The sequence below is a fragment of the Lathyrus oleraceus genome, chromosome 4 (genome assembly GCF_024323335.1).
Source record: "Lathyrus oleraceus cultivar Zhongwan6 chromosome 4, CAAS_Psat_ZW6_1.0, whole genome shotgun sequence".
In the NCBI taxonomy this organism is placed as follows: Eukaryota; Viridiplantae; Streptophyta; class Magnoliopsida; order Fabales; family Fabaceae; genus Lathyrus; species Lathyrus oleraceus.
Window position 1 is genome coordinate 211954331 of NC_066582.1, and position 16585 is coordinate 211970915.

The window sequence follows — 16585 nt, forward strand, 5'->3', positions numbered from 1 at the left end:
TTCCCGTGTTTCCCAATGAATCCGAACCGGAGCTCTAGATACCAATTGTTGGTGCAAAGGTAGACTGAAAGATGAATATTCTATTAAGAGAATGACGGCTACAAAACATGATAAAAGTTACAATGATTGTCACCCTATTTATAAGCTAAAACTAGGGTTACTAGAATAGGATAAAATACTAAAATACCCTCTAACAAACTTAGGGGCTAAGAAAATAATATAATTAATAAATATGAATTACTTCTAATAAATGTAAGTCATGAATTCAAACACCTCTTAGATGTATGAAAGTCAATGTCATGTTCATGAAAATATTATAATAATATAGTTTTTTTTGTACAAAAATAATATGGATTTTAGTTAAGATAAAATATTCTAATAGTATTTAAAATTAAATATTATGTAGTATTTATTATGTATCAATTCTTGTGTAAAATAGTCATCCACGTCACTTTAATTCATAGTAAACGTATTTCCCTGGTTACCAAAGTAGTTGTTATTCAAAGTAGTCCTTATTCAAATCAGTTGTTAGTCAAACTAGTGATTATTCAAACTAGCCGTTATTTATGTTGGAGCATACGGTTGAAGATGAAGAAGATGTAAGAGAGAGAGGGAGAGAAAATGTTGTAACTAACTTTTTCTCTCAAAATGAAAAACTGTTATAATACAATTTTGTTTACAAACTGAAACTAACTTTTGTGTATATAACACCATAACCATTAAATGCAACTCAAATGAAATATAACTTAAAAGTGAATTTGGATTACACTTTAACACCAATCCTTAATCCACATTCAATATTAAAATCAGCCACCCCAATTACATCCCTCAAATAGATAAAATATTCAGTCTTGATAGCTTTAGTCAGCACATCTGCAAGTTGCTTATGAGTGCTACAGTGAATAATTTCAAGCACTCCATTCTGAACCTGATTATGCAGAAAGTGGAACTTCGTGTCAATGTCCTTGCTCCTTACATGCAACTTTGTAGTCTTGGAAAGACTTATAGCTGATTTATTGTCAATCATCAATCTTACAGGCTTTCTCACCTTGATCTTCATATCCTGCAATAAGTTCATAATCCAAACAACTTGACATGCAGATAAAGCACCTGCAATGTACTCAACTTCATAAGTTGATAATACAACCACTGGTTGCTTCTTGGAGCACCAAGAAATGGAACCTCCCAGATACTTGAAGAAATATCTAGTAGTATTTCTTCTGTCAACTCTGTCTCCACACCAATCAGAGTGTGAATATCACATCAGCTCTTAATCAAACTTACCATTAGAAGGGAACAAAATTCCATACCTCAGAGTTCCCTTAATATACCTTAGTATCCTGACAACATCTTGGTAACGTGACCACTTTGGTTTGTTCATAAATCTACTCATTATTCCAACTACATAGCATATGTCAGGTCTGGTATTGCACAAATATCTCAGACAATCAACCAACTATTCGAAAGTTGTAGCATCCACATCATCACCCTCAATATCAGAATCCAACTTGTGATTTGTTTCAGTAGGTGTGATTGCATACTTGCAATTTATTAGCTCAAATCTCTTCAAAATCTCAAGTTCATACTTCACCCGATGCAAAATTATACCCTTATCAGAGTACAAAATCTCCATCCCTAAAAAATATACCATATTTCCTAGATCAGTCATCTTAAACTCATTCATCAGCACCTTTTTGAACTTGACTATCTTATCTAAACAACTCCATTTTAGCAATATATCATCAACACAGAGACACACCAAAATCATATTTGTATTAGATGTATGCTAAACATAAACACCATACTCTATCTCACATTTTCTGAATCCTTGAGGATTGAAAAATGAATCAATTTTCAAATTCCAAGCTCTAGGAGCTTGTTTCAGTCCATACAAGGATTTATGCAACTTGTACGCCATCCCTTCCTGATTCTTTTTCACAAATCCAGGAGGTTGTGACACATAAACTTCCTCTTGTAAATGACCATTTAGAAATGCATATTTTACATCTAAATGCATCAGCGGCCAATTTTTATTAGTAGCTATAGCAATCACCAATCTGATTGTTTCATGCCTAGCTACAGGTGTAAACACCTCAAAGTAATCTAATCCAGATTTCTATAGAAATCCTCTAACTACAACCTTGCTTTGTGTTTTCCAATTGATCCATTTGGCTTCAGTTTCAAATTGTAAACCTATCTTACAATAATGGTTTTCTTGTTCTTTGGAAGCTCTAGCACCTGGAACGTGTTTGTAACAAACATGACCAAATACTCTGAAATGAATCACACTTTTCTTATCCTTAGTCTATTTCTCAAAAGGAATAATTTCCTTCAGTTTCTTGGTTGGACACCTATCGATCCCATATGCTGTAGTGGCAATAACTTTTCCCCATAAGGTGTGAGGGAGCTTCTTCTCATTCAACATGCTCCTTGTCATATCAAGCAAAGTCATGTTTCTTCTTTCAGCATGACCATTGTGTTGCAGAGTATATGGAGCAGTCACCTCATGTTCAACTCCATTTTCTTCAGAGAACCTTCTGAACTCTGATGAGTTGTACTCACCTCCACGCCAGTTTTGAGAATTTTCATCTTTTGACCACTCTGTCTCTCAACCTTCACCTTAAACATCTGAAACTCAGCAAACACTTCATGCTTAAACTTTATGAGTGATACCCATGTAATTCTTGTGAACTCATCCAAAAATGACACAAAGTACTTGTTTCCTCCAAGTGAAGGTACTTCAAATGGTCCACATACATCATAATACACTACTCAAAACATGTTTTGCTTTTGGAGCCACTTCTGATGCAAATGGTGTAACACCCTTCTAAAATACCCCAATAATTAATTAAAACAACAAAATATGAATCAGAGTAGATATGCAATTTCAGGGTGTCACACTTGACACTTCACACCATTCACCAAAATAACTTGTCATGCTCATTTATTAATCAAAATAAAACATTGCACAATTCGCAGCGGATAAAAATCTAACAACATTCGAACCATGTAACACATTACATGTAAAATTGTTCAACAACCAAAAAATGAAAACAAGGTAAAACATCCCGTCCCGATGTTACATATACCAGAGCATGACCCATTAAGGAACTACACTAGACTCCAAGCACTAGCTTCTACTCAATCACTGCTCGTTACCTGAAACATAGTTGTAAGGGTGAGTTCCTCAATCGATATAAGAAGCATTATAAAATATCATGTAATGCTAAGTAAATTAACACATTCATCACCCTAATCATATCACACATTCAGCAACGGCAACATCAACTCATAATCATACTCAACACAAACACAAAACACACGTATAATATTGGAATACATCCATTCATATTATACGCCATACATACATTATGAAATGAGACTCCATGCATGCGGTACCGACTATTCGTGAACACATAGTTCAACCTCACCGATCAAACCCAGATACGGCTACCAAGCTCACTAGTCCCACTCATTTGAGACCTAGTGACTCACTCACTAATTCCTCACCATGGGAATTAGCTACCACCATAAAGGCTATGCTATGCACGCTAAATCACCTAGCATGCAACACATCAACAACAATCCACAATGGACATATGCTCACACTCTAAGCCATAAACAGTCCATCCACAATTGCATACATAATAGATATATTCACAGCATTATGCATACCATCATACATCATCAGCATATTTGTCACAGAATCATATCATGTCATGCCAAATAATAAATCACAGTATTAGCACACTCTACTAATACCTATACTGCTCAAAACCACGGGAAATGATCCCTACTATATCATACATGCAATATATCATTCACCAATATAGGCCAATCATCAAATATGTACACATAATTCCATTCCAAAACGTACACAATATTCAATTATCAATTTTTCACTTTTCCAACAGCGTTAACCCGTTAACGCCCTGGGTTAACCCGTTAACGCAAAACAGAAATTAATTTTTTTTAATTATCATAACAGTGTTAACCGGTTAACGCCCTGGGTTAACCCGTTAACGCAAGACAGAATACAAATTTAACAGTTTTTCAACAGTGTTAACCGGTTAACGCCCTGGGTTAACCTGTTAACGCAAGACAGAATGCAATTCTAACAGGATTTTAACAGTGTTAACCGGTTAACGCCCTGGGTTAACCTGTTAACGCAAGACAGAATGCAATTCTAACAGGATTTCAACAGCGTTAACCTGTTAACGCATTTGGTTAACCCGTTAACGCAAGACAGAATACGTTTTTGGCAAATTATAACAGTGTTAACCTGTTAACGCCCTGGGTTAACCTGTTAACGCAAGACAGAAAATTTATTTTTTTAATTATCATAGCAGTGTTAACCGGTTAACGCCCTGGGTTAACCGGTTAACGCAAGACAGAAAGCTGTCCCTGCGCTAACAACGAACAGAATGCAGAATTGCCCGCATTTTTCGCCGTTGGAGGACTTCCGGACCTCCGATTTCGATTCCGTAAAAAGCTACACGTCCAGAAAATTACGACTCATCCAAATATAGATTCATTCACGGTTTTAACGTAATTTATTCATCACCATTTTCAGCATTCATCATCCTGATTAGGGTCAATTCAATGGCTTATTACTACCCATTACATGTTAACCCATAATACCCACTAAACGACGATAAACCCCCTTACCTGAGTTAATCCGGCAATTGATTCTTCGACCTTCAACAATCGTGAATTCTCCTCTTGAGCCCTAGCCTCTTCTTCTCCCTTTCTCCACTTTCCAGTCGCTTCTCTGTTTTCATGTGAAAAACCCTTTTCTAAATGGGACTCTTTTCTGATTTCCAACAATGTTCCAATTCCAACTTTATAATTCCAATAATAATAATCCAATAATATCCCAATTATTTAATTAAATTAATAAATATACTAATAATAATATATATGAATGGTTTATCTAAATAATACCCTCTCATTCATATTATCATCATAATATACTATTAAACTTAAATTAAATAATTATCATATTTTATCGGGGTGTTACAACTCTCCCCCACTAAAAGAGTTTTCGTCCTCGAAAGCATACCTCAAGCGAATAACTCTGGATAAGACTCCTTCATCTGACTCTCAAGTTCCCAAGTCACATTGCCACCTGCTGGTCCTCCCCAAGCTACCTTTACCAAAGCAATCTCTTTACCCCGCAACTGCTTCAACTCTCGATCCTCGATCCTCATAGGTGATGTTTCAACAGTCAGGTTATCTCTCACCTGTACATCATCTACTTGGACCACATGCGACGGATCAGGAATGTACCTCCTCAACTGAGACACATGAAAAACCTCATGCAAATTCGCAAGTGACGGCGGTAAAGCGATGCGATAGGCTACCTCACCTATCCTTTCCAAAATCTGATAAGGACCAATAAATCGAGGTGTCAACTTCTTCGACTTCAAAGCTCGACCAACCCCAGTTATCGGAGTAACACAAAGAAACACATGATCTCCCTCTTGAAACTCAAGTGACTTCCTCCTCTTGTCGTGATAACTCTTCTGACGACTCTGAACAATCCTCATCTTCTCCTGAATCATCTTAATCTTTTCCGTAGTTTGTTGAACAATCTCCGGTCCAACCACAACACTCTCACCGGACTCATACCAACATAAAGGTGTCCGACATCTCCTACCATGCAAAGCTTCAAACGGTGCCATACCAATGCTCGAATGAAAACTATTGTTGTAGGTAAACTCAATCAAAGGTAAATAACAATCCCAAGCACCTCCCTTTTCCAAAACACAAGCCCTCAAAAGATCCTCCAGTGACTGAATCGTCCTCTCAGTCTGACCATCAGTCTGCGGATGATATGCAGAACTCAATCTCAGCTTAGTTCCCAAAGCCCTCTGCAAACCTTCCCAGAACTTCGATGTAAATCTAGGATCTCTGTCCGAAACAATACTCGACGGAATACCATGCAAACTTACAATTTTCTCAATATACAACTCAGCTAATCTCTCTAACGGATAATCCATTCTGATCGGAATGAAATGAGCCGATTTTGTCAATCTGTCAACAATCACCCAAATAGCTTCAAAATTCTTAATTGTCCTCGGTAAACCAGAAACAAAATCCATACTGATACTATCCCACTTCCACTCTGGAATAGCCAACGGTTGCATTAGCCCAGACGGCTTCTGATGCTCAATCTTTGACTTCTGACAAGTCAAACAAGAATAAACAAAACTCGCAATTTCTCTTTTCATTCCCGCCCACCAAAATAACTTTTTCAAATCATGATACATCTTCGTAGCCCCAGGATGAATACTCAGGCTACTACGATGTCCTTCCTCAAGAATACTCTTCTTAAGTTCGGTAACATCCGGAATATACACCCGATTACCAAATTTCAAAACACCATTCTCATCAACTCTGAATTCACCACCTTGACCTTGATTCACTAGAGTCAACTTATCAACCAAAAGCACATCGGATTTCTGACCCTCTCTAATCTCATCCAGAATACCACTCGTTAACTTCAACATTCCCAATTTAACACTATTGTGAGTACTCTCACACACCAAACTCAAGTCTCTAAACTTGCTCAATTAAATCCAATTCCTTAACCATTAACATAGACATATGCAATGATTTCCGACTCAATGCATCAGCCACTACGTTTGCTTTACCCGGATGGTAATTCAAACCAAAGTCATAATCCTTCAGAAACTCTAACCATCTCCTCTGTCTCATATTCAGCTCTTTCTGATCAAACAAATACTTTAAACTTTTATGGTCACTGAAAACCTCAAATCTTGACCCGTACAAGTAATGCCTCCATAACTTCAGAACAAATACCACAGCTGCCAACTCTAAATCGTGTGTCGGATAGTTCCTCTCATGAACCTTCAGTTGTCTCGAAGCATAAGCTACAACCTGCTTATTCTGCATCAAAACACCACCCAAACCCAACAATGAAGCATCACAGTAAACCTCAAATGGTTCCGACGGACTTGGTAATATCAGAATAGGAGCAGTAGTTAACCTTCTCTTTAACTCTTGGAAACCTTCTTCACATTTTGAGTCCCAAACAAACGCTTGCCCCTTTCTAGTCAACATCGTCAACGGTAATGCCAACTTAGAAAATCCCTCAATGAATTTCCTATAATAACCTGCAAGTCCAAGAAAACTCCTTATCTCAGAAACTGACTTCGGAGCTTCCCACTTAGATACCGCTTCTATCTTAGAAGGATCAACAGCAACACCACCTCTTGAAACCACATGACCAAGAAAACTAACCTCTTCTAACCAAAATTCACACTTGGACAGTTTAGCAAATAACTTCTTTTCTCGTAGAACTCCTAAAACCACTCTCAAATGTTCAGCATGCTCTTCTTCAGATTTCGAATACACCAAAATATCGTCAATAAACACCACAACAAACTTGTCTAGGTACGGATGGAAAATCCTATTCATATACTCCATAAATACCCCAGGCGCATTAGTCACACCAAAAGGCATTACAGAATACTCATAATGTCCATACCTTGTTCTGAAAGCAGTCTTCTGAATATCCTCAGTTTTCACACGTATCTGATGATACCCCGATCTCAAATCTATTTTGCTGAACACACTCGCACCAACCAACTGATCCATCAAATCATCAATCCTCGGGAAAGGATACCGATTCTTGATCGTCACTTTATTCAGTTGCCTGTAGTCCATACACAACCTCATAGTACCTTCTTTCTTCTTAACCAATAACACTGGTGCGCCCCACGGTGACACACTCGGACGAATAAATTTCTTATCCAACAGATCTTCCAGCTGACTCTTCAATTCAGTTAACTCAACAGCAGACATACGGTACGGAGCCATCGATATCGGCCTAGTACCAGGTACCAAATCAATCGAGAACTCAACGTCACGCTCTGGCGGTAATTCATTCACTTCTTTAGGAAACACATCAGGAAAATCACACACCACGGCTAGATCGCAAATCGCCAGTTTATCTTTAGCCTCCAAAGTCGCTAACAGCATAAACAACTCTGCCCCATCTGCTACTGCCTCATTCACCTGCCTTGCTGATAGAAACAAACTCTTTCCTTCCTCAATCTCAGGAAAGATCACAGTCTTATCAAAACAGTTGATATAAACTCGGTTAAACACCAACCAGTTCATACCCAGGATAACATCAATCTGCACTAGTGGAAGACACACGAGGTCCATCCCAAAGTCTCTACCAAAAATACTCAAAGGGCAATTTAAACAAACTGAAGTAGTAGTCACTGAACCCTTCGCAGGAGTATCAATCACCATACTCCCATGCATCTCAGATATCTCTAATTTAAGTTTCACAGCACAATCCAAAGATATAAAGGAATGAGTCGCACCTGTGTCAATAATAGCTACAAGAGGAAAGCCATTAATATAACACGTACCTCGGATCAAACGATCATCTGCAGAAGTCTCAGAACCCGATAAAGCAAAGACCTTGCCTCCCGACTGGTTCTCTTTCTTCGGCTTAGGACACTGTGGACTGATATGACCCACCTCTCCACAGTTGAAACAAGTCATAGTCTTCAACTGGCACTCTGCAGCCAAGTGACCACCTTTGCCACACTTGAAACACTTCTTCTCAGTACTGGTACACTCATGGATACGATGTCCAGCCTGACCACATCTGTAACACTTAGCAGGGGCACTGGAGTCTCCCCCACTAGGTCTCTTCATCCCACTCTGTCTCTGGAAACCTTTGCCAGCTGCATACGGCTTCCCACGATCATTCTGATTCTTGCCTTTCTTATCAACCCTCTGCTGATAGCTCTCCGCTCTGGCCTTGGTATCCTGTTCAAAAATCCTGCAACAGTCAACCAAGTCAGAAAACACTTTAATCCGCTGATACCCAATAGCCTGCTTGATCTCGGGACGTAACCCGTTCTCAAACTTCACACATTTTGAAAATTCCCTAGTAGCCTCATCATAGGGAGTGTAATACTTCGACAGCTCTGTGAACTTAGCAGCATACTCAGTAACAGACCGGTTGCCCTGCTTCAATTCTAAGAACTCTATCTCTTTCTTTCCTCTGACATCCTCTGGAAAGTACTTCCTCAGGAATCTCTCTCTGAACACCGCCCAAGTGATCTCAGCACTCCCAGCAGCTTCCAACTCAGTGCGGGCAGCAACCCACCAATCATCTGCTTCCTCTGACAGCATATGCGTACCGAACCTGACCTTCTGGTTATCGGCACACTCAGTCACTCGGAAGATCCTCTCGATCTCCTTCAACCACTTCTGAGCACCATCTGGATCGTATGCTCCCTTGAACATTGGAGGATTGTTCTTCTGGAACTCACTCAGTTGACGAGCAGCTCCCAATCCCACAACATTCGGATTCCCTCCAAGTACTCCAGCTAGCATACCCAGAGCCTCAGCAATCGCAGCATCGTCTCTACCTCTTCCAGCCATCTCTATTCTGAAAACCCAACAAGCTAAAAAAATAAGTACTGATAGGGTTACACAACACCTATCACATACAGGGAAACAGAATAATTACGACTCGACTCGACCGATTATGCTCTGATACCACTAATGTAACACCCTTCTAAAATACCCCAATAATTAATTAAAACAACAAAATATGAATCAGAGTAGATATGCAATTTCAAGGGGTCACACTTGACACTTCACACCATTCACCAAAATAACTTGTCATGCTCATTTATTAATCAAAATAAAACATTGCACAATTCGCAGCGGATAAAAATCTAACAACATTCGAACCATGTAACACATTACATGTAAAATTGTTCAACAACCAAAAAATGAAAACAAGGTAAAACATCCCGTCCCGATGTTACATATACCAGAGCATGACCCACTAAGGAACTACACTAGACTCCAAGCACTAGTTTCTACTCAATCACTGCTCGTTACCTGAAACATAGTTGTAAGGGTGAGTTCCTCAATCGATATAATAAGCATTATAAAATATCATGTAATGCTAAGTAAATTAACACATTCATCACCCTAATCATATCACACATTCAGCAACGGCAACATCAACTCATAATCATACTCAACACAAACACAAAACACACGTATAATATTGGAATACATCCATTCATATTATACGCCATACATACATTATGAAATGAGACTCCATGCATGCGGTACCGACTATTCGTGAACACATAGTTCAACCTCACCGATCAAACCCAGATACGGCTACCAAGCTCACTAGTCCCACTCATTTGAGACCTAGTGACTCACTCACTAATTCCTCACCATGGGAATTAGCTACCACCATAAAGGCTATGCTATGCACGCTAAATCACCTAGCATGCAACACATCAACAACAATCCACAATGGACATATGCTCACACTCTAAGCCATAAAAAGTCCATCCACAATTGCATACATAATAGATATATTCACAGCATTATGCATACCATCATACATCATCAGCATATTTGTCACAGAATCATATCATGTCATGCCAAATAATAAATCACAGTATTAGCACACTCTACTAATACCTATACTGCTCAAAACCACGGGAAATGATCCCTACTATATCATACATGCAATATATCATTCACCAATATAGGCCAATCATCAAATATGTACACATAATTCCATTCCAAAACGTACACAATATTCAATTATCAAATTTTCACTTTTCCAACAGCGTTAACCCGTTAACGCCCTGGGTTAACCCGTTAACGCAAAACAGAAATTAATTTTTTTTAATTATCATAACAGTGTTAACCGGTTAACGCCCTGGGTTAACCCGTTAACGCAAGACAGAATACAAATTTAACAGTTTTTCAACAGTGTTAACCGGTTAACGCCCTAGGTTAACCTGTTAACGCAAGACAGAATGCAATTCTAACAGGATTTTAACAGTGTTAACCGGTTAACGCCCTGGGTTAACCTGTTAACGCAAGACAGAATGCAATTCTAACAGGATTTCAACAGCGTTAACCTGTTAACGCATTTGGTTAACCCGTTAACGCAAGACAGAATACGTTTTTGGCAAATTATAACAGTGTTAACCTGTTAACGCCCTGGGTTAACCTGTTAACGCAAGACAGAAAATTTATTTTTTTAATTATCATAGCAGTGTTAACCGGTTAACGCCCTGGGTTAACCGGTTAACGCAAGACAGAAAGCTGTCCCTGCGCTAACAACGAACAGAATGCAGAATTGCCCGCATTTTTCGCCGTTGGAGGACTTCCAGACCTCCGATTTCGATTCCGTAAAAAGCTACACGTCCAGAAAATTACGACTCATCCAAATATAGATTCATTCACGGTTTTAACGTAATTTATTCATCACCATTTTCAGCATTCATCATCCTGATTAGGGTCAATTCAATGGCTTATTACTACCCATTACATGTTAACCCATAATACCCATTAAACGACGATAAACCCCCCTTACCTGAGTTAATCCGGCAATTGATTCTTCGACCTTCAACAATCGTGAATTCTCCTCTTGAGCCCTAGCCTCTTCTTCTCCCTTTCTCCACTTTCCAGTCGCTTCTCTGTTTTCACGTGAAAAACCCTTTTCTAAATGGGACTCTTTTCTGATTTCCAACAATGTTCCAATTCCAACTTTATAATTCCAATAATAATAATCCAATAATATCCCAATTATTTAATTAAATTAATAAATATACTAATAATAATATATATGAATGGTTTATCTAAATAATACCCTCTCATTCATATTATCATCATAATATACTATTAAACTTAAATTAAATAATTATCATATTTTATCGGGGTGTTACAAATGGCAATCTAGGTTGCTTGCCTTTCATGCATATCTCACATGACTTCTCAGGCTTCACAATCTTAGGAATGCCATGTATCAGCTTCTTAGAACTCAAATTCCCTAAGCTTCTAAAATTTAGATGCCCCAATCTCTTGTGCCATAACTCACTGTCACCTTCAGTACCTTCTGCAGTAAGGCATTTAGTTTCAGTTGTTTCCATATTCACTTTAAATATTCCGTTGCTTCCCTATTCAGATTGCATAATCATCTTCTGATCATAATCATACAACTTTAAGAGATTGTCCTTCATAGTAACTGAGAAACCTTTCTCAATTAGTTGACCTACACTCATCAGATTTCTCTTCATGCCAAGAACATACCAAACATCCTTGTTCAGATCAATTTTTCCACTCTTCACTTTGACCTTGATATTTCTCATTCCTTCAGCATTAAGATACTTATCATCATCACATCTGATCTTTGTCCTGTTTCTAGAGTCAAAATCAATCAACCATTATTTGTTTCTAGTTAGGTGATTTGAGCAGACAATGTCCATATACCAATAGTCTACCAAATATCCACCATCAGATTGAGAAGCCATCAATAACACATGCTCATCATCAGACTCTCCTCTGGCTATTTTTGCTTATTCTAATTTCCTTTCCTTGTTTGACCAACAATCAACATCATAGTGGCTAAACTTCTTACCACAGTAGCATTGAACCTTCTTCTTGTCAAACTTCTCATTTCCCTTCTGATGTTTCTTCTCATCATAGTTAGATGCTTTTGAATTCTGATAACCACCAACATGTTCTTCTTGGCCTCTGACCAAGGCTACTTCTAATTCTTCTCACTAGAAGACGCTTTTAGAGCCTGCTCTACCTCTCTTCCAGAGTTTCTCCCAGTCAAACGCAACTCTTGTGCCTCTAGACTACTTTACAACTCTTCAATTCTCATGCTGTTGAGGTACTTAGAGTGTTCAATTGCTAAAATAATGTAATTAAATTGAGGAGTAAGTGATCTCAGTACCTTTTCAATGATTACTTGTTCAGAGAGAATCTCTCCACAATATTTCATCTCATTTGTGATTAGAATCACTCTGGAGATGTAATCAAGCACCTTCTCATTGTTCTTCATATTGAAATTCTCATACTACTTACATAGAGACTGAAACTTCATCTTCTTCACTGATGCATCACCGCTGTATCACTATAATGGTGTGTCCCACACAATCTTCGCTTTCGTTGAATCAACGATCTTCTCAAACACATTCATATCTACACACTGATGGATATAGAACAATGTTTTTTGATACTTCTTCGTCGTTTCTCTATGCGTGCTTCTTTGTGCTTCAATTGCATCTACTGCAACCGCCATGTAACCGTCATTGACGAGATCAAGAACATCTTAAGTTCCAAACAACACACACATCTGAATCATCCACCGATTTCAATTCTTTCCATCAAATACTGAAAGTGTTATGTTTAAGCTATTGTTTCAGCTATTCATCTTTGTTCTTATGCAAATTTACTCAAATCTCACTAACACTCGTGTTTCCCAATCCCTCACTGTGATTCTGTTTCAATTTAAATCTTTAATTTACTGTGAATCGAATGAGCAAAATCAATCACACACGCCTTACATACATTTGTGTTTCCCGTTCCTGAATCAGAACCGGAGCTCTAGATACCAATTGTTGGAGCATAAGGTTGATGATGGAGAAGATGGGAGAGAGAGAGGGAGAGAGAGAATGTTATAACTAGTTTTTTCTCTCAAAATAAAAAAAAAATTGTTACAATACAATTCTGTTTAGAAACTGAAACTAACTTTTGTATTTATAACATCATAACCACTAAATGCAACTCAAATGAAATCTAATTTAAAAGTGAATTTAGATAACACTTTAACAATTTAGATATCATTATATATTCTCATTCTTACTAGTGACTTCTCAATTTATATTTATCGACCATGTTAACAAGGAATTATCGATGTTTATGTTTGAGAGGGAACCATAATGTGAAAGTTCTACTAACACATTATGACTTCGTGACATTCATTGTAACATAGATGATAGAATCAATTAGAATTAATTTTAAATTCTTTATATTTAGGTCCGAGATGATTGATTATTTCTTAAAACAGAATCATGTATACGTTATTAGAATTAGTTTGAATAGAAACAATTTTTGAAAAAAATTGTTGTGATTTCAATTATTAGGTGTGTGTAAGGATTCCAACACGAAGTCACAATGATTCATGATCCACTATTGTCGTTTTCAAGACCCAAATATTGTGTAATTAGTGGATGAGCAGCACTGACATTTTATCTCGTGATGACAAGTAGTACCGTTAAAGTTTTGAGGTCACATAAGTCCTCCAAAGCTCATTTCTTATCCTTGTTAGCCATGTACAATGAAACCCCACTATTTGATTAGGTTTGTCATATTGTTATTGATTTTTTTCTCCACCTCACATAAAGTCTTATTTTATAGGAGTAATATATTTTAAAATATGTTCTATTAAAAAAATTATACTGTAATACAAAAAATATTATCATATAAAACAATTTAAAAATTATCATATTAAGTAATAATAACTTTTTATTTTTTTTATTTTTCAAATAATATATATATATATATATATATATATATATATATATATATATATATATATATATATATATATATATATATATTTTATAATACACATGTCTATAAATATAAGACTATAAATTAGGGAATAAGTTATTGTGATATTTAATTCGTTGACAATTGATATTTTTTTATTTAATAAATATTTTTATAAGATGTTTATGTAAATTAAATAAAAAAATGTAATATAATTAAGAGTATAATTAACAAAGTAATAACTAATACAATTAAAAATTTAAATAAGATCTTTATAAAAAAAATTCAAAGTCTTATATTCAAGAAGATAAGATAGTGAAACTTAAATATAGTCTAAAAAAATTAAAGATTTAGGTCCATAAAGGTATCATAGATTTATTTTTGAGTCTATCAATTTTAAAAGGTTGATATGATATATAAATTAAAGATATATAGAGGTAATAATACTTTGAATATACAATGCTGATGGTGGTCAATGGAGAAGTTGAGATGATAATTGAAGAATAAAATGTGGTATCTAAAAATATATATTGGGAAAACACACTCATTATATATAAACTAGGCGGTCCCTTATCCATGAATGCAATCAAAAAATTTATGATGAACATGTGGAACTTTGTCACTCTCCCAAAACTGTACTACAACGAAGAAGGCTACTTTATCATTCAATTTAGATCAAAACTGGATAAAGATATGGTGTTGATGAAAGGTCCATACACAATCTATAGGAAACCTATGTTTCTATATAAATGGACACTGACGTTTATATTGAAGGAGGATGTTATAAGAATATTTCCAATTTAGGTGATCTTTCCCCAACTTCCACTGATCTATTGAGGAGAGAAGAGTATTGGAAAAATAACAAGTGCTATTGGTAAACCTTTAATGACAGATGAACGTACTGCAAAGAAACTGCGAGTATCATATGCAAGAGTGTTGGTTGAAGTTGATGTAACCATATAACTAAAATCATCAATTACCATTCGAGATCCAACATGAGTTAAAATCATTGATTATGAATGGAAACCACCATTCTGCAAAGTCTGTAATAGGGTGGGACATGAATGTGAGAAAAAGGAACATCCAACAATGGACAAACAAAAACAAAAGAAAAATTGGGCACCAAAAAGAGACAACAACACAACTAAGACAATTAGAGCATGGAAAAGAAACAAGAGGAAAAAGAAGATGATAAAGCAAAGGGAAAGGAAAATGAAACTGAAGTTTGGACAACTTTGAAGTCATCAAACAACTTTAAAGGAAAAGGTGTTAGAGTTGAAGCCCATGAAGAAGTTTTAATTTGAAACACAAAAGGATTTGACATACTTAGTAGTGGAGAATAATCTACAAACTCTGATATTGTACCATGATGCTACGCTGGAATGTAAGAGGGATGAATAAAAGAGGTAGATGCATTGAGGTAGGAGCCCACCTAGGTCCTTCATAGAAAAACATTTCTCCAACCAAGACTTAATTGTTGCAGGGTAGGAACATCGTTTCCAATGAGTAATATGTCATCTACATATAATATCAGGAAGACGATCATGCTCCCACTAAACTTCTTGTAGACATAAGGCTCATCTTCATTCTTGACGAATCCATATTGTTTTACTGTTTCATCAAAACGAAGATTCCAGCTTCTTGAAGCTTGCTTCAATCCATAAATTGATATTTGTAACTTACATATCTTTTGGGCTTCTTCTGGTATGTCAAATCCTTCAGGCTGTGTCATGTACACATCCTCAAGAAGATTCACATTAAGGAAAGCAGTTTTGACATCCATCTGCCATATTTCATAATCATGATATGCAGCGATAGCAAGTAAAATCCGAACAGATTTAAGCATTGCAACTGGTGAAAAGGTTTCATCATAGTCAACCCCATGAATTTGTTCATATCCTTTTGCAACCAGTGTTGCCTTATAGGTATGTACCTTACCATCCATGTCAGTCTTATTTTTGAAGACCCATTTGCGTCCTATAGGGTTAACTCCTATAAGAGGCTCTACCAAGGTCCAAACCTGGTTTGTGTACATGGAATCCATTTTAGATTTCATGGCTTCTAGCCACTTCTCAGACTCGGGACCAATTATGGCCTCTTGGTAGGTCACATGCTCATCTTGATCCATGAGTAACACATCACCTTGATTAGTTGTGAGATATCCATATCTCTAAGGTAGGTGACATATCCTCCTTGACCTATGCTG

At 36.8% G+C, this 16585-nt stretch overlaps 1 protein-coding gene across 1 annotated transcript in view; it reads right to left on the reverse strand.

Moving 5' to 3' along the window:
- Positions 1 to 763: 763 nt before the first annotated feature.
- Positions 764 to 16585, reverse strand: part of LOC127136713 (uncharacterized) — an 87659-nt gene continuing 71837 nt past the window's right edge. Inside the window, exons 5-6 of the mRNA XM_051063244.1 lie at positions 2563 to 2628; positions 764 to 1063 (exon numbers count right to left, since the gene is read on the reverse strand). Coding sequence (XP_050919201.1) covers positions 764 to 1063; positions 2563 to 2628 — 366 coding nt within the window. The remainder of the gene's footprint in view (positions 1064 to 2562; positions 2629 to 16585) is intronic.